The sequence below is a fragment of the Mobula birostris genome, chromosome 7, assembly GCF_030028105.1.
Source record: "Mobula birostris isolate sMobBir1 chromosome 7, sMobBir1.hap1, whole genome shotgun sequence".
In the NCBI taxonomy this organism is placed as follows: Eukaryota; Metazoa; Chordata; class Chondrichthyes; order Myliobatiformes; family Myliobatidae; genus Mobula; species Mobula birostris.
This window is the reverse complement of record NC_092376.1, coordinates 111392575-111418209: the sequence shown is the minus strand read 5'-3', so window position 1 is coordinate 111418209 and position 25635 is coordinate 111392575. Positions and strand designations below refer to the sequence as shown.

The 25635-nt window shown below is 40.4% G+C and overlaps 1 protein-coding gene and 1 long non-coding RNA gene across 3 annotated transcripts in view; one reads left to right on the top strand and one right to left on the bottom strand.

Moving 5' to 3' along the window:
• The first annotated feature begins 1483 nt into the window (after positions 1-1483).
• Positions 1484-25491, top strand: LOC140200365 (transmembrane emp24 domain-containing protein 9-like). Its single transcript, XM_072263588.1, has 5 exons — positions 1484-1662; positions 6774-6874; positions 15170-15295; positions 16549-16695; positions 22845-25491. Exons 1-5 carry the CDS (start codon positions 1524-1526, stop codon positions 22992-22994), a joined length of 663 nt encoding a protein of 220 aa, XP_072119689.1. The 5' UTR covers positions 1484-1523; the 3' UTR covers positions 22995-25491.
• The window catches only part of LOC140200366 (uncharacterized), a 46108-nt gene continuing 31375 nt past the window's right edge, over positions 10903-25635 (bottom strand). Inside the window, exons 3-4 of one of the 2 annotated variants that reach the window (XR_011886612.1) lie at positions 15145-15344; positions 10903-12399 (exon numbers count right to left, since the gene is read on the bottom strand). This is a non-coding gene — a long non-coding RNA (uncharacterized lncRNA). Of the gene's footprint in view, positions 12400-15144; positions 15345-17582; positions 17837-25635 lie in introns of those variants that run through there. The other variant, XR_011886611.1, reaches the window with a different exon arrangement.

Here is a 25635-nt window from a genome sequence, read left to right as displayed (position 1 = left end):
GTATATTCAGAGGGACAGAGGGAGAAAAAGGAGAGTGAGATAAAGAATGTGTGTATAAAAATGAGTAACAGATGGGGTACGAGGGGGAGCTGGGGCCTTAGCGGAAGTTAGAGAAGTCGATGTTCATGCCATCAGGTTGGAGGCTACCCAGACGGAATATAAGATGTTGTTCCTCCAACCTGAGTGTGGCTTCATCTTTACAGTAGAGGAGGCCGTGGATAGACATGTCAGGTTGGGAATGGGATGTGGAATTAAAATGTGTGGTCACTGGGAGATCCTGCTTTCTCTGGCGGACAGAGCGTAGATGTTCAGCAAAGCCGTCTCCCAGTCTGCGCCAGGTCTCGCCAATATATAAAAGGCCACATCGGGAGCACCGGACGCAGTATATCACCCCAGTCGACTCACAGGTGAAGTGCCGCCTCACCTGGAAGGACCGTTTGGGGCCCTGAATGGGCCGCCTCACCTGGAAGGGCTGTTTGGGGCCCTGAATTGGAGGAACAACACCTTATATTCCATCTGGGTAGCCTCCAACCTGATGGCATGAACATCGACTTCTCTAACTTCCGCTAGGCCCCACCTCCCCCTCGTACCCCATCTGTTACTTATTTTTATGCACACATTCTTTCTCTCACTCTCCTTTTTCTCCCTCTGTCCCTCTGAATATACCTCTTGCCCATCCTCTGGGTGCCCCCCCCCCTTGTCTTTCTTCCCGGACCTCCTGTCCCATGATCCTCTCATATCCCCTTTGCCAATCACCTGTCCAGCTCTTGGCTCCATCCCTCCCCCTCCTGTCTTCTCCTATCATTTTGGATCTCCCCCTCCCCCTCCAACTTCCAAATCCCTTACTCACTCTTCCTTCAGTTAGTCCTGACGAAGGGTCTCGGCCTGAAACGTCGACTGCACCTCTTCCTAGAGATGCTGCCTGGCCAGCTGCGTTCACCAGCAACTTTGATGTGTGTTGCTTGAATTTCCAGCATCTGCAGAATTCCTGTTGTTTGTAGTTGTTGTAAAGTAGTCAAGGTCTTGCGCACTTCATATCAAACCTCCTCTTAACCTTTGTTTCAAGACTAGCCACAGCTTCTCCTATCAAACCTTTTAAATGAAATCCCACATTTCCAGAATGATTCTATTAAATCTTCTGCTACGCACTTTCATATTCTTCCTTACGTCGTGACAGGAATGGAATATTATTATCTATGGAATACCAGTTATTGAATCCTTTAACAAGACATTTACAATGATAAATCTCCTTATCCCTGGATCACCCAGCACAATTTACCTACCTGGACCTGAGGTGACACAACTGGCCAATCAGAACAAAAGAAAGGATTTACAATCTAAGGTATTATCCAATCATTATCCAGTTTTCAAACCATCCAATCAGTAAGCACTGATCTAATCCATTGGATTGTACGTGGCACTCAGGTGGCTCCTCGCTGGTTACGTCACAGAGCGCCTGCGCATACCGGTTCCTTCGCCGGCTGCGAGTTGCACGCAGGCGTGTTGCGGGTTGCTAAACTAAGATGGCGGTGGGTGGATGGCTGCGTTGCTTGTTGCTGTTCCTTTTCACCGCCACCCTGTGCTCCGGCCTTTACTTCCACATTGGGGAGACAGAGAAGAAATGCTTCATCGAGGAGATACCCGATGAGACTATGGTCATAGGTAAAATAAATAACGTGTGGCTGCCTGGGCCTCTGATTGACACGTACACTCTTTCGGGACGGGCAGATAGCTGGCGGGGCCTGAGCCGGGCTTGGGGCTGAAGCCACAGTCTGCTGTCCCTACTGTTGTTGATTGCTGAGGGTGGTGAGTGCTGGCTGACATAGCAAGTGTTTTTGGACGGTTTTATAAAAACATCTTTGAAGGATACTGGGGCCTGTAATCTGCATCTCGAGGGTCCTGAGTTCTTTAGACTAACGCATTTAATTTCTTTGTATTCAATTGTAAAATCTTAATCAGGTGATACACTTCTAGTTGTTGTTAGCTTTTACTTTTTATATGCCAGTAGTATGAGTCGCCACTTTATTAGGAAAGAACTGTTATAGTGACTTGGGAGCAGCAGTCATAAATGCGCTTTAGAGTTAGTTAATTAATAATTTCTCTTGAGGAAAAGGAGTGTATCTTTGCAATGTCACTGAAATTTGTATGTCGAGTGTTATGTAGTGGATGGTTCTATCAAGGTTGCTGTTGCCATGTCTGATGGAATTAATGAATCAAGTGAGGACTTCGATCATGCCCTTTTGGGTATGGAAGGGTAAAGTCAGAAAGTTTTACTGGAGTTGTGGGGATTTGAGGTTTATTCCAGCACTTACTGTGTGTTCTGCCAAACTCTTTCACTTCCATTCCTATATGTGAACTGGGAACCTTGCTAATTCTCCATGGATGGAATGACCTGGCTTAATGTTTAAGCAGCTTTGCAAATATTTGTGCAACATCGGCCACATTGGGAACTTTTTCTAAGTGTATTGAGGAATTTATCTCCACATTGGCAGTGAATACTAATAGTGTGTAGATGTTCATAATGCTGGCACAACTTAATGTTAAAAGTAAGAGATGTCTATTTAAGAGGGATGAGACACAAAGGGCAGGGAGGTATTTCTTTCCAGACAAGTATGTGGTACATAAAGAGGTAACAGATTAGGTGGGAATGTGGAGTTGAGGTTGCAATCTCATTAGCCATGATTTTAATGTTAGAGTATTCTGTGGGGCTGGTTATTTATGTTTTGTGTTTAAAAATGATTAGTTTCAAGATGTGAAGAATTGTCTCAAGCTGATGTGTTTTTGCTCAATGTTCATCAGCTCCTTGTCTTTGCAGCTGTTTCAAAAATTAGGAAATGTAGATGCATTCTTATGTCATACCTAGGTGATGGCAGGAATGCATCAGAATGTACGATTTTCCCATAAAAGCTGATGCTGAGAGGAAAGTGCTTTTTGATGAAGTAAAATGCTAAATTGATGGACAATTACATCTGCCTCTAGATTCTACCTATAGATGTTATTGGCAATTATATGTTTGAAGGTTTGACCCATGCCTTTGTCCTCTTTGAAAGTCATAATGCAAGTTATGCTATATAATTGCTATATAGCATTCAATAAGTCAATAGGTACATTTAAAGTCAGAGAAATGTATACAATATACATCCTAAATTTCTTTTTCTTTGCAATCGTCCTTGAAAACAGGAGTGCCCTAAAAAATGAATGACAATTAAATGTTAGAACCCCAAAGCCCCCCTGCTCTCCCCTCTCATGCACAAGCAAGAAACAGTCCCCCCACACCATCAGCAAAAAGCATCAGTGCCCTCCACCAAGCACTCAAGCTTTCAGCAAGCATCAGTAAAGACACAGATTTGCAGTACCCCAAAGACTACTCGTTCACCTGGTAATTCAACGTACCACAGGTCGGTCGCTCTGTCTCTATCTGTCTCTCTCTGTCTGTCTCTCTTTCCTCCCCCCCCCCCCAATAAGGGAAAAAGAGCTGTCCCTGTTTCACAGCGAGAGGGGAGACATAACGAACAACTCACTGATTTACGATGTTAAAAGTTTGTTGCATCGCTTTTTCCGAGCTCTGTTCCCAGAGAGTTGGCCCCAGAGAGGCGCAGCTCTTCGGGCGCACAGCCCACAGCAGGCCGTGTCATTGGGATATCAAAAAGCAGCTGGTCGTGAGACCCTGAGAGCTGGTCCCATTCCCGCAAAGAACTGAAGTCAGAGTGTAACTCCAGGTCAGGGTCTTCAAAAGAACCTTGAGACATCAAAGATAGAAATAGAGCTATTTCTGAAGGTGTAAGCAAAGAATTCACCGTTTAGCTCATCGTGACTGCTCCGCCCCAGAAGTTTATCAGTATTTGCTTAGTTGACGTCATGAGTCATGACACTTTGGCCTCTGGCACTTGGTGTTATCTGATGGAAAAGCTTGTTTAAAAATGATCCATGAGGATGTTAGCTGAGGATGATGAGGCTGGTCAGGCTGTATGAAGGAAAAGCTGACTCGGTACTACATATGGATGAACTGACCCATTCCAGTGTCGAAAAAATGAGTTAGCTGAAATTGTGAGTTTGATATTGAGTCTGGAATGGCTGCAGTATGCCTACATAGATATTCTTCACAGTTACATTGGGGCTCATACCTGAGCAGGAGACCAGTGGGATGGAAAGTTAATGTATCACACACCAGGAAGCTTGGTCTGTGTTTAGATGCTCTGCAAAGCTGTCATCGAAACTGCATTTGATAACCACAGACTAGTGGAGACCACAATATTAACATTGAATGCAGTACACTAGTTAGTGTAAGTGAATATCTGCTAGGCATAGAGGGGCATAGAGTCCCAGAATGTGATGCGAGCAGAGTATAAAGTTGTGAATGGAATAATTCCATGTTGGGCAAAGGAGTTGGTGTCTGGTGGTGGAATTTCATCAAAGGTAGAACAAATTGCACATAATCTGTTGAATGCAGAGGTAGATGGGGTGGATAGTAAAAGCCAGGGAAACTATTGTTGCATGCTGTGGGAGCAGAAGTTGAGAAATAGGTGAAGTCGAAGTTCAAATGAAATTTGTTATCAAAGTACATGTATGTCACCATGTGCAACCCAGAGATTCATTTTCTTGTGGGCATACTCAGTGAATCTGTAGAATAGTAACATGAATAGAACAGGATCAATGAAAGATCAAACCAGAATGCTGAAGGCAGCAAACCCTGCAAATACAAATATAAATAACGAGAGCCTGAGATAATTGGTTGTGGGAACATTTCAATGATGGGGTGAGTGAGTGTAGTTAATCTTTTATTCAGGATGGTTGAGGGGTAGTACCTGTCCTTGAACCTGGTGGTGCGAGTCCCGAAGGTCTTGTACCTTTTACCTGATGGCAGCAGCGAGAAGAAAGCATGACCTGGCTGGTGGGATCTCTGATCGATCCTACGACCATGTTTCGTGTAGATGTGTTGAGAGGTTGGGAAGGATTTACCTGTGCTGTACTGGGCTGAATCCACAATCTTTTTGTAAGGTTCTCAGTTCAAAGGCATTGGTGCTTCCACACCAGACCACAATGCAGCCAGTCAATACTCTCCACTACATAGCTGCAGCAGTTCGTCCGCATACTCCTAAGAAGCAGAGGCGCTGTCGTGCCTTCTTTGCAATTACATTTATGTGATAGGTCCAGGATAGATTCTCTGAAACAGTAACACCCAGGAATTTAAAGTTACTAACCCACTCCACCTCTGACCCTTCAATGAGGACTGACTCAGAGATCTCTGGTTTTCCCCTCCTGAAGTTCCTTGACCTTGTTGACATTGAGTGAGAGGTTGTTGTTGTGACACCACTCAGCCAAATTTTGTCTCCCTCCTGTGTGTAATCTGGTGAAGGGGTAACCATGGTTCAGAAGAAGGAAGTCATCTCAGAACATCTGTGTGGAAAGTGTCATCAATAGAGAAGATGTGAATAAGTTAGAGAAACTGGGCAAATGGATTGTGAATCTGCAGGAGGCAAGCTTGTAGAGCTAGTTGTAGGAGTTTGTAGATTTGTAATGGGTGTTAAGTTAATGGGCATCTCCCTCAGATGGAGGCAGGAATTGACAAGGGGATTAGTAAGAGATTGACCATATGAAAATGAACTATGTGGAAATTGGTATCAAAAGTAATCTTTTAACATTCTGTATGAATGCATTGAAGCTGCATGAAAGCAGTTGTCAACATACGAAGAAAAGAGTTGGGGATGGGGTCCAGGTAGGGCTGAACTAAAATTTGCTTCATGCATCCCACCAAAAGACAGGTGTAGATTAAGGCACGTATGAGTTTATGGTTACATCTTTTTATCTGAAGAGGAGTTGAAAGAGTTGTTAAGTTTGAGAATGACAGGCAGATTTATGGTAGACAAGAGCTGGGTTTCTATTCAGGGAAGAAATGGAGGGTCCTCATGGTGAAGGACTGTACTTTCATAAAGATGAGCTGGTGGGACCAAGAAATTGGGAATTTCCAAAGTGGAGAGGGGATCATTTGTGACAGATGTTAAGTGGAAGGGACTGGACTGGAGAAAAAGTGTGGAGTCAATAAGAAGAAACAGATTTGGGGTTATTACAAGCCCTCTTGGGCAGGAGATGGAAGTGGGCTGTGGGACTGCAAGGCTGGAATCCGCAGAGAGGAGATCTGAGGAACATCTCCCCACATAGTTCTAACAACTTGTTTTTGACCTTGGTTTCTCTTCCCACAGATACCTCACTTGTTCATTGCAATTTTTTTTTTCTTTTGTGCTGTCTTTCTGTGTGTGTGAGTTAAAAGCTGCTGATTTATAATTGTGTAGTCCAGTATTATTATTTCTCATAATTGTCTCCAATTTCCATCCTACTAAACCTGAAAGGTTAGGGTTTAGTGCCGGAGTCATACCTAACCAGCTTCTTACCTCCACCCCAACTCACCACCTCTACCTGGCACTACCTGCTTATTATCTTACACCCCTCCTCAGTCCATCAATTGCCACTCCCTTTCTCCTCTCTGTGCTGGCTATCTTGCCTCTCATTCAGTCCTGCTGCAAGGTTTGGACCCAAAACGTTGACAGTTTCTTTCCTCCCATATGCTGCATGACCTGCTGGATTCCTCCAGCACATTTTTGGTTGCTCCAGATTCCAGCATCTGTAGTATTTTGCCCCTAGCTTGTTAACATAGATTGATCAGTTGGCCAGAAAGATTTGGTTTCCAATAAACAGTCTCGGGCTATTTCTGATGCCTGCTGGAACAGTTGGTGTAGTTTAGCAAATAATGGTCAGTTTTTCATTTAATTTTTCAGGTAATTACAAGACATTAATGTATGACAAACAGAGGGAGCAGTATTTGCCATCTCCTCCAGGGCTGGGAATGTTTGTGGAAGTGAAAGATCCTGATGAAAAGGTATAGTATACTCCAAATTAATGTAAAACCTCTCTGGCAGTGCCTCAGTCCAAAGTAATCAGCTTTCCAAATAGATTTTGAATTAAAATGTAGGATATTAGCATTGATTTCTTTCTGCATCTTTTCCTTCCAGTTTGGTTTTGTTTCAGGGAAAAAACTACCTATTTATGAAAAGTTTTCTATTTGTATTCAGTGAGGTAAATCGTTGTTAAGCAGGTCTTAACCGAACATTAAAAGAAATCTGCATTGTTGACTGTTTGTGATTTATAGAATACAAGGAATTTCTTTTGTAGAAAAGAGGTATTTTGGCCAATGCTGGCCAAGAAAGGATTTTCTTTTCCAGGGAGCCCCATTTTTCAGTGTGATCCTTAGCTGTGTTGACACCTTTTTAAATACGAAGACTGTTTCAGCCAATGTTGCTATTTCAGACAGTGACTTTCCTACCTGCCACTATTCTGTATTTTTTAAATTTTATTTTTATTTGGATAAGGTATTCACAAGTAATACACAAACTTTTTTTTTACATACAACCTTTTCCATTTTTTATGTGAGTAAATCTATATTAATTTGTATATTCATAATTGCACATTGAGATAATATAGAAAATAATTAGGCACTCAAATAGATGTTTATGTGCAATTGCAATTCCACTCTATTAAAGTAAATAATGATAATAGTTATTATAAAAATATTAATACTAATTTCCATGTATCTCTTCTGGTCCAAAATTTCCGTAGGTATTTTCTTTACTGGTGTTAATTCCACATTTTCCAAAAAAAAGAACAGTAAACATTCGAGCCAAGGGTGCTTACGTTAACACTTCTACTTTGTTGGTGAGACAAACCGTATAAACCATTAGGAGAGTCACCTGAAGTCTCCTCGCTCTGGGGTTATAAATTCAAACCATTTATTCCAAATTTGATAAAATTTTTCCTTTTGAATTCTCAGAGTAGGTCATCTTTTCTATTTTAAATATTTCCAAAATGATTTCATGCCAATTGTCTGATGTAGGTGATATTGGATTTAACCACCTTCTGATGATTGATCTCTTACTTGCCGCTAAAAGGGCCTGCAGCAGCTTTATATCTTTCTTCTGTTCCAAAAACAATGCATGCCCCAAGTAGAGAGAGTCAAAGTTCAGAGGTATCTGAGTCTTAAACACCTTATCTAATGTTTTGTGAATACCTTCCCAATATAAACTTAATTTAGGGCAATCCCAAAAAATATGGAAATGATTTGCCTCCTTGGAGCCACACCTTCTCCAACACGCCACGTTTGTGTCTTTATATTTCTCCTGGTATGGTGTCTTGAAGTATCTTATAATATTTTTCCAACAATGTTCTCTCCAAATCAAAGGGTTAGTCGAAGACCACTGGAAGCTGCATATTTTCCCCCAAGCCTCCTCTGAAAGTACCAACCCCGCTTCTTTCTCCCACTTCTCTTTAATATACAATGTGTTTTCATTTTTGGCACGAGAGAGGGCATTATATAATCGAGAAATTGGTTTACTTGGTATTGAACTCTAAGCCGAATTCAGAATCTTGAAAAATTCTAATTCTACTGTTGATTAAGTCTATATATCTACAACTCTGGTTAACATAGTTTCGTACTTGAAAGTACCTGAAAAAAAGTCATTGTGTTCTAGACCATGTTTGTCTTGCAGGGATTGAAAACTTTGGAATACACTTTTATGTGTGACTGAGAGGTAGGTTGTAAGACCTTTCTTTATCCACAGTTCAAATCTTTTATCCCCTCTGCTGGGAAGAAATTTGGTATCATAAGCACACCATCTGAAAAGTTTTAACATGTTATTGATTCCACATGAATTAGCCACCTTCTGCCATACTTTTAATGTGAGATTTATCGAGCTGTGTTTAATCTTTTCCAATTGGGCCATCAATCCTTTGTCAGCTATTGAGACCTGTAGAGGAAAACTGTCAATCAATCCAAATTCTATTTCCTTCCATCTAGCCTTATATTCCCTATTGCACCAATAACTGGATCTGGGCTGTACTCTCCAAATATCTGGACCTGCCTCTTGGTTTTTTTGCACTACCTTAACTTCCTATTTTTCTATTTTCTATTTATGATTTATAATTTAAATTCTTAATATTTACTAATTTTAACTATTTTTAATATCTTTAATATTTAATATTTGTAATCCAGGGAGTGTGAAGCACAGAATCAAATATCGCTGTGATGATTGTACGTTCTAGTACCAATTGTTTGGCGACAATAAAGTATAAAGTATATAAGAGGGGTTATCTGTGAAGCATAAAAATAATTTCTCAAACAAGGAAGTGTCATACCTCCTCCTTCCTTACCTAACTGTAAGGTGTTAAATTGGATTCTAGGTTTCTTTCCTTGCCAGGTAAGGTGGGAAATCCATTTGTCCCATTCCCTGAATTGACTATCGTCCACCTCCACAGGTAAAGTCCGGAAAAGATAAAGTAACCGAGGGAGAATATTCATTTTATGGTATTTAAAATTAAATTTAAACTTAAAAAGGGGATAAGATTCCACCTATGTATATCTGCTTTTATCTCTGAAATTAATGGCCCATAATTTACCTGTGACAATGTTGAAAGATCTTTTGGTAGGGTTATTCCTAAATATTTTAATGATTTAGCTTCCCACTTAAGATCATAAGTATCCTGCAGTTTTTTGGATGCTGTATAACTTGAGGACAAAACGTATGTTTTCTTTACATTAATTTTATAACCTGATATTTTCCCGAACTCATCCAACAGTGTAAACAATCCTACAAATGATTTTTCTGATTCACTCAAATAGACTAAAATGTCATCTGCGAATAGCGCCACCTTCTGTTCAATCCCTGCCACCTTGATACCTTTTACAATTTTGCTCTGTCTTATTAGTTGGGCAGGAGATTTAATGTATAGTGCAAAAAGGAGAGGAGAAATTGAGCATCCCTGTCTCGTTCCTCTCTAAAATAAGAGTCAGAGAGGTCCCCATTTTATCTTAATTTGAGCTGTAGGGCTGTCATATAAAGTCTGGATTACTTTAATAAACTTTTCTTGAAAGCCGAATCTTCCTAACACTCTGTATAGGAATGTCCAACTAACTGAATCAAAAGCTTTCTCAGCGTCTAATCCCACTACCATTGTCTCTCCCGTTCTTAATAACCTGTTCTAGTATGTGTAAGGTTCTCCTTATGTTGTCCTGAGTTTGTCTTTGCTGACTGAACCCAGTCTGGTCTAAGTGGATGAGGCCAGGTAGAAGCTTTTCCAGTCTACGAGCTTATATAGATGGAAATAAATTGTAGTCCAAATTAAGAACACTGATTGGCCGGTAATTACCACATTCTAGTTTATCTTTACCCTCTTTAGGAATAACTGAGATAATCGCCTCTCTCCAGCAAGGTGGAATTTCTCCTCTCTATAAGACCCATTTAAAGGTGTTAGTAATAATGGAACTAGCTGTGACTTCAGTGATTTGAACCACTCTGAGGTAAACCCATCAGAGCCTGGAGATTGTCCGGCCTTTAATCTAGAGATGGCCGCATTCAGTTCTTTGGCAGTTACTGGTTCTAATAGGCAATCATTTTATAAATCTGTGAGCTAAAGAATTCAGGGAAGTGTCCATATAAGGCTCATTGGAGGCCCGGGGTTGAGAGTACAGCTCTCGATAATATGTTTCAAAACCCTCTTGAATTTTCCCTATTGTATTCTCCACAAGCTTTGTCTTTGGGTTATTTATGAATTGTATTGTCTGCTTATTGTTTATGTAATTTATATGCTAATAATCTAGCTTTTTTTTCCCCTCCTACTTCATAATTCTTTTGTCTCAGGTAAAGAAAGTTTCTTTTGAGTTTCCAATGTGTATATATCATCAATTTCACTTTGCACTTTCTTAATTTCCTGTTAAACTAGAACTAATTTTGTTGCTAATCTACAACTTGAAGTTGTTTAAATTTTCCTTGAAGGTCTGCTAATTTTTGTGCATTGAATTTTTTCAGTACAGCTTTCAATGTATCCCATAAGATCACTGGTGATGTTTCTCCCGTGTCATTATGGTCTAAGTATTCTTTGATTTCTCCCCTTAATTTCTCCATTACTTTTGGGTTATTGAGTATATGTGAATTTAACCTCCACAGTCTTTTCCTCATTTTCCTTTCCAGAATTAGAGACATAGCACGCCACTATTCTGTGTTTCAAAAACAAAAATCCTGAACTTCCCTCTGTTCTATTACTTCTGAATGTCCCGAGCATGCTGCCTAGGTCTCTCACGATTTTATACTTAATCTCCCATCACACCCCTTTTAACAGCCTGATCTGTCGCCCTACATAGCTCAAGTTCTCCAGCCTTGGCAATGTAGTTGCAAATCTCCTTTCCTCCTGCTAAGCCTATAATGTCCACCTGTGATGTTTTGAGCAGAAGTGTACACAGTACTCTTGCTGTAGCTTAACTCCTGTGTAACCTAGTAAAATGAATTTCTTGATCGAGCTTACTGTACCTTGTATAATTAAAGTCAAATATACTGAATGCAGCCTTAGCCATTTTATCTGCTTATCCTATTTTTTGGGATCTCCAAGCTCCCCTTGCTGCTCCCTGCTAAGTTGGATATCTTTGTGCATTTACTTTCTACCTTTGCCCCTCTCAAACGCATTATCTCATATTTTGAAAATTAAATCTATTTGTCCTTTTTTGTGTCCAGCTAACTAATCCATTGGTATCTTTTTGGATCAGTGTGAGTTGTTGGGCTTTATCAGCAAACTCGATAGAGTTCATAAAGCTTAAATTAAAAAAAAACAGGAACACGCTAATTGGCTTCTTAAGCCTGCCCTACCATTCAGTAATGTGACTGATCCTTTGCTAGCTGCAACAACACTTTACCACACCCCTCGACTCCATGATAGCTTAATTCTCTATAAATCTCCAGCCTGGAGAGTTAAAGGATTTAACATTTTCTACCCAGTGGCCTTTGTTAGATTATGAGAACACTCAATCCTCTTTTATTGTCATTTAGAAATGCATACATGCATTAAGAAATGATACTATGTTTCTCCGGAGTGATATCACAGAAAACAGGACAGACCAAAGACTAACACTGACAGAACCACATAATTATAACATATAGTTACAGTAGTGCAAAGCAGTACCATAATTTGGTAAAGAACAGACCGTAGACACAGTAAAAAACAGTCTCAAAGTCCCGAGTTGATTGACTCCCGAGTCCCCGATAGCAGGTGGCAAAAGGGAGAAACTCCCTGCCATAAACCTCTAGGCACCGTCAACTTGCCGATACCTTGGAAGCAGCCGACCCTGAGTTCATTTGTCCGAAAACTCCGATACAGCCTCCCGAGTGCCATCCTCTGCCGAGTGCCTTCGACCTCTCCCGGCCACTGAAACACGCAAAGCCGAGGATTTCGGGGCCTTCAGCTCCAGAGATTCCGGTTACCACACAGTAGCAGCGGCAGCAAAGCAGACATTTCAGAAGTTTTCCAGATGTTCCACTGTGCTCTCACGTCTGTCTCCTTCAAATCTGGATTGTGCATGGTGCCCTACTTGACAGATAACAGATATTCATCACCGAAGTGGCCACGCGCGCTGTCGTCGCGCCATGTTCTCCCCCTTGTTTAAAGAGTTGCAAAGTTAACAGTCCTTGAGGTGGGGAGGGGGGGAGAATGCTCCTTGTCTACACTTAGTTGGGGAACCATTCTATTAGCGACTGATTAATCAGTTAACTGATCAATCAGTTGTTAATCTCAGTTTTTCACTAGAATAACCTCTCATTTTCTGCGCTTTAAATATACACTCAACCTTTTTGCATCAATCTCTTTATCCCATGAATCAAACTCGTAAGCCGCCTTCTTCACTGCCTTAAGTATTATTTTTAGAGCATATCCCGTTTTGAAAATAAGGATCCAAAATTGTAAGCACTGTTGCATTCTCACAAATGCCCTGTAAAGTTGTAACAAAACTATGCGGCTTTTATATTCCACCCCCTTGCAGTCAAGACCAATATTCTATCAACCTTACTAATCACTGGCTGTATCTGCATGCTAACACTTCATGTTCGATATATCGGAATTCACCACTCTCTGGGGGAAAAACAGTTTCTCCTCATCTCCATCCTAAATCTTCTCCCCTGAATCTTGAGGCAATGCCCCCTAGTTCTAATCTCACCTACCAATGGAAACAACTTTTCCACTTCTATCTTGTCTATCCCTTTCAAAATTTTGTATGTTTCTATAAGATCCCCTCTCATTCTTCTGAATTCTAGAGAGCATAGTCCCAGGCGACTTAAGCTCTCCTCATAGGTTAACCCCTTCATCTCTGGAATCGAGCTGGTGAACCTCCTCTGCACTGCCTCCAAAGCCAGTATAACCTTCCTCAAGTATGGAGACCAGAACTGAACACAGTACTCCAGGTGCAGCCTCACCAGTACCCTGTATAGTTGTAGCATGACCTCCCAGCTCTTGAATTCAATCCCTCTAGCAATGAAGGCCAACATTCCGTTTGCGTTAATAACCTGTTGTACCTGCAAGCCAACTTTTTGCGATCCATGAACAAGCACTCCCAAGTCCCTCTGCGTAACAGCATGCTGCAATCTTTCACCATTTAAATAATAATCTGCTCTTCTACTGTTCCTTCCAAAGTGGATGATCTCGCATTTACCAACGTTGTATTCCATCTGCCAGACCTTGCCCACTCAATTAACCTACCTATATCCCTCTGTGGACTCTACACATCCTGTGTACAATTTGCTTTTCCACTCAGTTTAGTGTCATCAGCAAATTTTGCTACACTGCACTCAGTCCCCTCTTCCAAATCATCAATGTAAATGGTAAACAACTGTGGGCCCAGCACCAACCCTTGCGGCATCCCAATCACCACCAACTGCCAACCGAAGAAACACCCATTTATACCAACTCTCTGCCTTTCTATTGGTTAATCAATCCACTATCCATGCCAGTACACTTTGTCCAACTCCATGCATCCGTATCTTATTTCTAAGTCTCTTGTGCGGCACCTTATCGAACACCTTCTGGAAATCGGAGTATATGACGTCCACCTGTTCCCCTCTATCCACTGCACATATTTTGTCCTCAACGAACTCCAGTAAGTTTGTCGAACAGGACCTGCCCCTTCTAAATCCATGCTGTGTCTGTCTAATGGAACTACTACTTTCTAAATGTTTCGCTATTTCTTCCTTAATGACAGCTTCAAGCATCTTCCCGACTACAGATGTTAAGCTATAATCACTTTCCAGGCTCAGTTGTTCTGAGACTTGAAAGCCCACCCATCTTTATATCAGCATGCGCTTAGCTATTTGGCCCCTTTACCCATTAATCTAGGTTACAAATAGTTGAGCACCCAGCACTGTACACCTTCAGGCAATGCACCAGCCAATTCAAAATTGACACTTTTATCCTGACTATATTTTCTGTTAGCTGACAATTCAAGCATTATTACACCCGGGCCTGCGTTTGACAGAAATTGAATGTCTTCTGGAAGTACAAATGCAGTATATTTATCCATTCTTCTTATCTATGGAAGTGTTTACTATCTGTTTTTATTATTTGTTTCTTTACTGTAATGCCCTATCTTTTCCCTCAATTATATTTTAGTCATAGCTACAAATTTCCCAATACTCTGGCTTATCACTAATCTGAAACATTCATCTTTGTCCTGTTATACCTTAGCTTCCTTAGTCAGACTCCACATTCTTCTCATGGAATATTCCTTTCAATCTATTGAGATTCATCAAGTACCAATTTCCTTTACTATGAGATCATTAATTCCATCACACTCACAATACTAGTTCTAACATAACTTGCTTCCTGATTGATTCATCAGTGTATTGCCAAATGACCATCAAATATAGTGCTCCTTGTTGATTCCTCAAAATGATTTAGTCCTTTTGGTCAGAAACTACCAATATCTAACACATTCACCATAACTGTCTTCAGTCACCTTGTGTCTCTCAGTGCAGATTTAAGCTGTCTCAGAGTTTTTCTAATAATTTTCCCAATACCAGTTTCCCAGCCCTTGGATCTCGGACTAATCTTGGACCCTTCTCAGATAATTTTGTCATTTTCATAATGACAAGTTACGTTCAGGTTTGTTGAAAGTTAACACTCAAGTATATTGTTGCTGTTGATGGCCCATGGGTTTATCAGCCCAGCTTATTTTAATAAAATAGAGTGGATGTTTTTCTACGTGCCAGACTGCTAACTGCCAGTCCAGTATTTTATCGTGCTCAAGGTTCAAAAATGGTAAAATAGAGAAAATCAAATATTTACTGTATTGCCTTCTTATCCTGTGCAGGTTGTTCTCTCACGACAGTATGCTGCTGAGGGCCGATTTACATTCACCTCTCACATTCCAGGAGAACATCAGATCTGCCTGCACTCTAATTCCACCAAACTCTCTCTCTTTGCATCAGGAGTGCTGGTAAGGAATGAATGTACGAATGACACCAATTCACACGGCGAAGAGAAGGCTAAAATCAGTAACAATAAATATTTTACTATATAGCATAGGTCAGTACTGTTTTATCATGCCATTAACTCTCATTCTGCTTCGTTCACTTCCACAAGTGTATTCTATTTCATTCTACCTATTTATCCAGCATTACTTTCAACATTTTTAGTTGTTCATCTATTCTCTGTGACATGTTCATATTCTTTCTCCTGCTTGGTAAAAAATTTTTCCTGAATTTTATTATTGAGTTTTTCACTGGCTATTTTAATGTCTTTTTTTGTTGTGGGCTAGCCAAAAACAAAAGAAAGATGTATTTATTTATTGCTGTTTAAATTACAAGTGTTCTGAAATACTTTGCAGTTAAGGAAGTACTTAAACCTTTATCCTAAAGAATTCTGCCAATAACCACCTCTGTTGTCTCTTGCTTTGTTCTTTCATCAATAGAGGTTTTATTGCAAGTTAATCCATTTTTGTCATATCTTCAAATCTGTAACATCTTTTTCATGCCTATTCTTTATGTAATTTGAAGAACAGAGTTGTGCATGTAACACGAATGTAATTTAGCAAGGTGCAAAACTATACCCTTATTTAAAAGGCAGACTATTCTACCTTCCATTTTCTGCAGCTACTCCACACCATTAGTTGTATAAATTGTCCCTTGGAGATGGTTTGGGAACGTGAATGACTGACCTTTTATTCAAATGCTTAAGCTTTTTCATTGGATATGGCGGGGCGGGGGGGGGGGGGGGGAGAGAAAATGGCTTTGGAATTGTTTTCTGCAGAAATGTTGGATAAAAACTAGTTTGCCTGATTGATCACCAGAAAGGGAAAAATACTTGAAAGTATATTGGTCAGGTGGGTTTGCACTGTTAATGTGAAGCAATATTTAGCTTAAAAAAAATAAAGTTCCTCCTTTGAGATTGGTGTCCTAGATTTGGTCTCGCAATCAATTTTATGGGAATCAAAGATTTCCTGGGATATTTTAATTGATTTTGCTTGTGGATGGATGTATAAGTGTAGAGGAAAACGATAGTCAACAAATTCAGGCTGGTGTCCCTAATTTGGCTTGTGACTTTATGTTCATAGTTTGACACTCTCATTCAATGTAGAAAAAACATCTTGCCTAAAGTTTCATTATCGATTCCTTGCTTTGTCTCAGCATAGTGGTGACTCGACCATTTGCACAGAAGGTGTCTTAATTCAGGATTTTCTCTCTGTTACAGCGCGTTCATTTGGACATTCAGGTTGGTGAACATGCAAATGATTATGTTGAAATTGCAGCGAAGGACAAGCTCTCAGAGCTTCAGCTTCGAGTGAGGCAACTGATTGAACAAGTGGAGCAAATACAGAAAGAGCAGAACTACCAGCGGGTAAGTTGGCAGGAATTTTGGGAGTGGTGATGGTGGAAATAGGTGGCCTAATATAAAAGTATTACAAAGTTGAGTATTATAGCTGGACTGGTAGTGGGGATAAGCTCCCACCACTTGGTAAATGCGTGCATCTCAAATAGCCTCTAACAATCAAGTCCACCTTCTGGTGTTCATGTGTGGCTTAGCTACCAAGTCTGGTGGAACAGTTTCTAGTGACAGTAGAAGGGCAAACGTGGGTTACTGATGCCCTAAAACCAGCTGCCTTGGGCAGATGGGGCCCTTCAACCATGGTTGGCAGCTCGTATAGGAGAAGGAAAACTGATCTTAGGCTACACCCACTCGCGGGGGAGGCTTTGGGAGAAAACCCTGAGGAACAGTCTAGAGCTGTAGTCCCTAAGACTGGCCAATGTTGAGTTCAATGCTGACTGGTAGCTCCTGTGACCCTCTGGTACCAAGCTGTATCAGTCTCTGCTGTTCCTTTGGGTTCATCAGCAGTCTGGAGAGGGGGAGCCTGCTACATGGACAACAGCTTGCTCTCCATATCGTACTGGCCTGGCTTGTGTACAGGCTTGCTTATCCTGTAGACAGCTGGGATGCACCATCCATGGTCAACCTTGACCAGTGGAGGGTCTCATTAAGGTGACTGCTGATTTGTGGTAATGATAGTAAGGAGGGTGTATTGTAGCCTTGTTTGCAACTATTAAGGAGATGTGTGAGGGAACCAGGAATGCTGGTGTGATCAGAGTAAGCATACAACCATGGGAGTAAATGAGAGGTTTATTTGTAATTATCATTTGATTAAGGAGCGAAAAGGGACATAATTAATGGAGGGGTAGACTGGGCAGGAGGAGAGGCTGAGTTGTACAGTGCTGTGCAAAAGGTCTTGTGCACATGTTTTAAAAAAAATTCTGTAAAACAAAGGTGCTTTCAAAAATAATCGTAAAGTTTATAAATATTGGAAAATTTACAATAAAGTGCAGAAAACACTCTGCATTCTTTTGGTTACATTGTCATGTAGCTTTATATAAAAAAAATAATTGGCTGGTAGATTGTTCTAGGCATCTTGGAGATCTTGCCACAGTTCTTCTGTAGACTTTGGCTGTCTTACGTGCTTCTGTTTCCAGGTCATCCGAGACAGCCTCTATGATGAGGAGATCAGGGTTATATGGAGATCATATCATGCAGAACCACATTTTAAAAAAATCTAGGCTGCCAAAGGCTTGACCAGTACTGTAACTCTCAGTGGGAGGATAAAGACAAATGAAAATGGGAAGTAAGGCAAGAGTTTGAGTTCAAAGAGTGGGGAAATTGTAGAAAATATGGCAAAAGAAATAAACTATGAATGTGGATACGCCACAGTAATAAAATTTGGTACAAGTCCCTATATTCTGTGTCAAGGAGTTGACTGTGGTCACTGTGCTTGGGTTTACTCCACACCTATTTTTGTTTTCTGGCTTAGTAACAGTATTGTGGGTTACCCAGAATTGGTTGTGAAAATCAGATAAAGATAGAGGTCACTTTGAACTTCCTTGGGTAACATTGCACCAAATTTGATAGTCATTTTCAGTGGAGCAAATCCTCCAGGGGGAGCATTTGCTACTGTTGTTCAGGAGCATTTAAACTAATGTGGCAGGGGGTTGGGAACAAGTGCAGAGAGACAGAGGGGTGTAAAATAAGGGTAGAAGCAAAAAGTAGTAAGGTGAAAAGTAAAAATGGCAGGCCGGCAAATCCAGGGCAAAAATCAAAAAGGGCCACTTTTCAACATAATTGTATAAGGGCTACGAGTGTTGTAAAAGCAACACTTGTGTGTCAATGCAAGGAGCATTCGTAACAAGGTGGATGAATTAAAAGTGCAGATTGTTATGATATAGTTGGAATCACAGAGACATGGCTCCAGGGTGACCAAGGATGGGAGCTCAACATTCAGAGATATTCAATACTCAGGAGGGATAGACATGAAAGAAAAGGAGGCGGGATAGCATTGCTGGTTAGAGAGGAGATTAATGCAATAGAAAGGAAGGACATTAGCCGGGAGGATGTGGAATCGATATGGGTAGAGCTGCATAACACTAAGGATCAGAAAACACTGGTGGGAGTTGTGTACAGGCCACCTAACAGTAGTAGTGAGGTTGGGGATGGCATTAAACAGGAAATTAGAAATGCATGCAATAAAGAAACAGCAGTTATAATGGGTGACTTCAATCTACATATAGATTGGGTGAACCAAATTGGTAAGGGTGCTGAGTAAGAGGATTTCTTGGAATGTATGCGGGATGGTTTTCTGAACCAATGTGTCGAGGAACCAATTAGTGAGCAGGCCATTCTAGACTGGGTATTGAACAATGAGGAAGGATTAATTAGCAATCTTGTCGTGAGAGGCCCTTTGGGTAAGAGTGACCATAATATGGTGGAATCCTTCATTAAGATGGAGAGTGACATAGTTAATTCAGAAACAAAGGTTCTGAACTTAAAGAAGGGTAACTTTGAAGGTATGAGACGTGATACTTAAAGAGTTGACGGTGGATATGCAATGGCAAGCATTTAAAGATCGCATGGATGAACTACAACAATTGGTCATCCCAGTTTGGCAAAAGAATAAACCAGGGAAGGTAGTGCACCCATGGCTGACAAGGGAAATTAGGGATAGTATCAATTCCAAAGAAGAAACATACAAATTATCCAGAAAAAGCGGCTCACCTGAGGACTGGGAGAAATTCAGAGTCCAGCAGAGGAGGACAAAGGGCTTAATTAGGAAAGGGAAAAAAGTTTGAGAGAAAACTGGCAGGGAACATAAAAACTGACTGTAAAAGCTTTTATAGATATGTGCAAAAAAAAAGATTGGTTAAGACAAATGTAGGTCCCCTACAGACAGAAACAGGTGAATTGATCATGGGGAACAAGAACATGGCAGACCAATTGAATAACTACTTTGGTTCTGCCTTCAGTAAGGAGGACATAATTAATCTTCCGGAAATAGTAAGGGACCGAGGGTCTAGTGAGATGGAGGAACTGAGGGAAATACATGCTAGTAGGGAAGTGGTGTTAGGTAAATTGAAGGGATTAAAGGCAGATAAATCCCCAGGGCCAGATGGTCTGCATCCCAGAGTGCTTAAGGAAGTAGCCCAAGAAATAGTGGATGCAATAGTGATAATTTTTCAAAACTCTTTAGATTCTGGACTAGTTCCTGAGGATTGGAGGGTGGCTTTTAACCCTGCTTTTTAGAAAAGGGTGGAGAGAGAGAAGCTGGGGAGTTATAGACCGGTTAGCCTAACATCGGTGGTGGGGAAACTGCTAGAGTCAGTTATCAAAGATGTGATAACAGCACGTTTAGAAAACGGTGAAATCATCGGACAAAGTCAGCATGGATTTGTGAAAGGAAAATCATGTCTGATGAATCTCATTGAATTTTTTGAGGATGTAACTAGTAGAGTGGATGGGGAGAACCAGTGGATGTGGTATATTTGGATTTTCAAAAGGCTTTTGACAAGGTCCCACACAGGAGATTAGTGTGCAAACTTAAAGCACATGGTATTGCAGGTATGGTATTGATGTGGATAGAGAATTGGTTGGCAGACAGGAAGCAAAGAGTGGGAATAAACGGGACCTTTTCAGAATGGCAGGCATGACTAGTGGGGTACCGCAAGGCTCAGTGCTGGGACCCCAGTTGTTTACAATATATATTAATGACTTAGATGAGGGAATTAAATACAGCATCTCCAAGTTTGCGGATGACAGGAAGCTGGGTGGCAGTGTTAGCTGTGAGGAGGATGCTAAGAGGATGCAGGGTGACTTAGATAGGTTGGGTGAGTGGGCAAATTCATGGCAGATGCAATTTAATGTGGATGAATGTGAGGTTATCCGCTTTGGTGGCAAAAACAGGAAACATTATTATCTGAATGATGGCCGATTAGGAAAAGGGGAGGTGCAAGGAGACCTGGGTGTCATTATACACCAGTCATTGAAAGTGGGCATGCAGGTACAGCAGGCAGTGAAAAAGGCGAATGGTATGCTGGCATTCATAGCAAGAGGATTCGAGCACAGGAACAAGGAGGTACTACTGCAGTTGTACAAGGCCTTGGTGAGACCACACCTGGAGTGTTGTGTGCAGTTTTGGTCCCCTAATCTGAGGAAAGACATTCTTGCCATAGAGGGAGTACAAAGAAGGTTCACCAGATTGATTCCTGGGATGGCAGGACTTTCATATGATGAAAGACCGGATCGACTAGGGTTATACTCGCTGGAATTTAGAAGATTGAGGGGGATCTTATTGAAACGTATAAAATCCTAAAGGGATTGGACAGGCTAGATGCAGGAAGATTGTTCCCGATGTTGGGGAAGTCCAGAACGAGGGGTCACAGTTTGAGGATAAAGGGGAAGCCTTTTAGGACCGAGATGAGGAAAAACTTCTTCACACAAAGAGTGGTGAATCTATGGATTTCTCTGCCACAGGAAACAGTTGAGGCCAGTTCATTGGCTATATTTAAGAGGGAGTTAGATATGGCCCTTGTGGCTAAAGGGATCAGGGGGTATGGAGGGAAGGCTGGGGTGGGGTTCTGAGTTGGATGATCAACCATGATCATACTGAATGGCGGTGCAGGCTCGAAGGGCCGAATGGCCTACTCCTGCACCTATTTTCTATGTGTCTATTGATCATTTGCTTGTTTTTGTGGCTGTGGCATTTAGCATCAATCTCTGCAGCAATCTTGGGGACAAATTTAAAAGCAAGTAATGCTCTTCTAACTGCGGGGAGATATTGCTGTTGAATGAATGCTCTGGTGGTTTAAGGGAGGCATTTATTGAAGCGTGGGGTCAGAGACCTGGGCAGGCTGGTGAAATTCATGCTCCCTAGAGTTGAAGAAGAGTAGAAGTTTTCCATTCTTCACTGAAGTTTGGGTGACCTTGCCAGCGCAGCGCTCAACAACAATAACTGATGTTTTGTGGTGCAAATGGTTGAGGCAAGGAAGCTGAGAGTCCATGTCTTCCACAGGCAAGGAGACAAGGCATATGTGTGAGGTTGTACATACAGTTGTAGGAGCTCAGATTTCAAAGGATAGAAAATAATTTGAATTATAAATATTTTTTTCAGGCAATCAGTTAATAAATACTACTTGTTCTGTGAAGAATCAAGTATTTTTCCAATTACTATGTTGAAAAATTCGTAGGAGATGGGAGCAGTGCAACAAATAAGATCCAAGATTTGAATTTCCAAATGAACACCAAGGCACCCTGAAATGTCTGCAAAACTGGTTTAAACAGGGTTAAACCAATTTCATTTACTGCCATGCTAAATGATGCAGTTGAACACTAAACAATTGAAGGGTAGTGATAAACCAAAATCGCAAAGAACTAGTAATTAGCTATAACTCTCCAGGTATAATGCATTATTCTTGCAACAGTATAATATATGGAATAGTGTACATGGAGTATGTTTGAGTATCATTGGAGTGACGTGAAGGTGGAATTTTGAGTCCCTAATGATTAAAACATTTTCAGTAAAGCATTAAGTTGCATGTTTCCATTTGCAGAGAGCAGCAGCTTGCTTGGCCCAGCTTATGTGTGTTAAAAGTAAAGGCTGTGCTATTCACCACCATGTTCAACTGGATGTACGGAGTGCATGAAGCATCTTGGCTTCCTCCATCAGAAAAGTCAGTCATTAGCCAAGTCACTTCAGTTAACGAGATAGCAAAACAAAGCTGAGAATTCTAGACAAAGCAAAAAAAAAATTCATCTCTGCTGAAACGCATTCCAGAACCCGCAAACTGCTTTTGTATGGTTATAGCCCTATAACTACCTAATAATGTTTCGAGCATAAACGAGCAGTGCACATTTATTTTCCTATCGATTACCTGCTTTGAATCATTAGCAACCATTGGTTTCCTTCTATTATCAGTATTTTGCTAACATGTTCAGAAGAATTTAATTTTGATGTCGATCGGAATAATTCTCTTAATATTTTATACCCGTTGAAGTTATTGAATGATCTATTGAATGGTGACCACTTATCTCTGAGATCTTGTACCATGGAAAACTGGAATGGGTGTTAACTACCTGCATTTGTATGGAGAGTAGGGTAATAAAATGAGGTCTACAAGATGTGGCCTTCTGTGCTGTAAATGGTCTATATTCTGAAAATATTTTTCTCATTTCAGTATCGGGAGGAACGATTCCGGGGAACTAGTGAAAGCACCAATCAGAGAGTATTGTGGTGGTCAATCGTGCAAACGCTGATACTTATCCTGACTGGAATCTGGCAGATGAGACATTTGAAAAGCTTCTTTGAGGCCAAGAAACTTGTATAGGGCATGGTTGCATTAATCTGTTCTGATTTGATTTAAATACAGCACAAGGTTGATTGGCCAAAAGCTTATTTTCAGTTACACAAGTCATGGCTCATTGGATTTTTCCTATCTTCCATCCTCCTGTCCCCTTCGCAACCTCTGACACGTAGTGCCTCCAAATGAAACTTGGCAAGGAGCAACAGTTTTTTGCCATTTGAATTTTTAAAAGACGCCTTGGCTGTTAAAAAGGCAGCTCTGCCCAACCAACATCAGATGGTTGAAGCTAACTACTTTGTTGCCTCTGGACTTCCAGTATGTTGTCAAGCCACTGTAAATGTTTCCTTTCTTCAAAAGCCTCGTAAGTAAGTTGACTAATTTTAATGTTTTAGAAATTTTTATGCATTGTGTCTTGTGAACGTTCCCTTGAAACTTGCATAACACATCTTTGTAACCTTTCATTTTATCTATAATATATTGTGTAATAGCATTCTCACTTATGACGAAATGTGATCCTGGAGTTATGAGTTGTGATTTTGGATGTTATAGACATGACACTGTCTATATTTCTAAGCAAGAATTATTGATTTTCTAGGTGAAATTGAACTCCTTTGGCGGGGGAGAGAGGGGTAACATGGCTGATTAATTATCGCTCTGATTTTCTTATGTGTACAAGATAATATATAATTGTATTGTCATTGTAATTGAAAACTTTGGTTGTGTGAAAGTCATTGAGGGACAAGTTCTTTATAAACTTGAGTTTGGAAGGAGTGATGTTACATTTATTGAGCTGTAATTATACAGACAGCATTAAATATCTGTAACAAGATTTGTGACAATCAGGAATCCAGTGGCATGCAGCCAGGAGTAGAAACTGTAGGTTTCCTACCCTGGCAAATTAACTTTTCCAGTGGCCCATTAATAAGTCAAGCAAAATGTACTGTACTCAAAGTTTGAATTTAGCTTTCTTTTTAATGGAATAATAGTGACTCGGTGGAAATTTCATGAGATTTTTTGGAACCTTTTTTTCTCTTATGGATTTCTTAGTGGGGTAAAGGAATGAATGTAGTCATAGCAACTGTTTGCTGTTGTAAATTGGAGGTGGGAAAGATCCCCTTGGTTGCTTTGAGAAACTGTTGGGTAGAAAACCAAGTGGTGAATCATTCAGGACCTACTAATTCAGAAGGGAGTAAGATTCTCTGATGTGGAGCATTCAGAGCTGTCAACTACTTTGCATCATTTAGTACAATTTGTTAGGGTGATTAATTTGCTTGATTGGAAATTCGTTGTTTCCTGTTTATAATAATCTAGTTTGATCATTTGCATAGATATGAATGTTGTGACCCACCATTTGCTGCCGTCTTGATTATTCTTTTAGCAGATTATTCAAGGAAAAGTACCAGCAATCCAGTTCTCCAGGATTAAACTGTTCCAAAAACTGAAGTAATCTTGCAGTTGAGCAGTCTCCTTTGGATTGTTGGTCCCACATCCTGTTGTCCAAACCATATGCTATGGTTGCTTTATTATAAATCATGCTTGTCAAATAATTTTGAGCTCTATTTCTAGTTGAATCATTGCTACAGTCTGTGCCCCAGCCCTTGATCATAGGTGGGTAAATTGAATGTTAATAAATGGATGTGTTTGCTCCTGTTTAAAATAATGAATTTTACACTCGTTTCTCCTAAAGCTAATTTCCTGACTTGAAAATCTTTTGGAAGCATACCTCTATTACCAAAACAGTTTGTATTAGTCCCCTTGGTTAGGACAGTCATGGCCATAACCTATGGTCTTAATTGCTCCTCAACCTCAAACTTGATGGGGAATGATTTTTATCAACAGTCTCAAGCAGAGTTGTCAAGGTGATGTGACAACTCTGTGACACCTTAAGTGCTGCAGTGTTACATACTCTAGTATTGTGCAGCAAACTGAGCTTATTACAGGAGAATAAAGGGGAAAATAGGAAAACTATTCATCGTAGAAATGTGGCTAACTAAAACATTAATTGGGACATTCAGGCCTGGAGTTAAAAGTTGGATTAAGGATTCAAGAATTGTACTCCTTGAGGAAATGGTATGATGTTGCTACTAATAAAATGCAGGTTCTCTTGGTACATGGATACTATTTAGTTGTGTTTAAGGGGAGGATGAAAAATGGATGAAGTGGTTATTTGTGCCTCCTCTCTTTGGTTAACTGCAAATAGCAGCATCTGTTTAAAAACAGTTCTGACAGCAGAATTTTAAGTGGAGTTGAACAACGAGGAAATTATGAAATTTAGATAGAGGGTTGTAAGATAAACCTGGAAGTTTATTGCATGAAATCAACTACTGACAGTGTTCAAAAAAATTGTACCCCAAAAGTAAATTTATGCTTGTTTCTGTAATTATTTGGAACTTTATGCATTTTGTTTAGAGGTTCATTACTTAAAGAGCTTCCCTCTTCTGTTTGTTGCAGTAAATGATTTGTAATTAAACATTTTTCACATGTTCTCATTTTTTTTGAAATAAACTTTTTTGGTCTTTAAGTTTCTCATTATTCATCTTGTATTTGCTGTACTAAAGAGATTTGCAGTTTTGAACAGTTGCTGGGTTGGTGTACCTTATAAGTCATCAATGCTGTAAAGCATGCCATCGTCTCATTGAACTGAGGTCTGTATGCAGAATAGTCT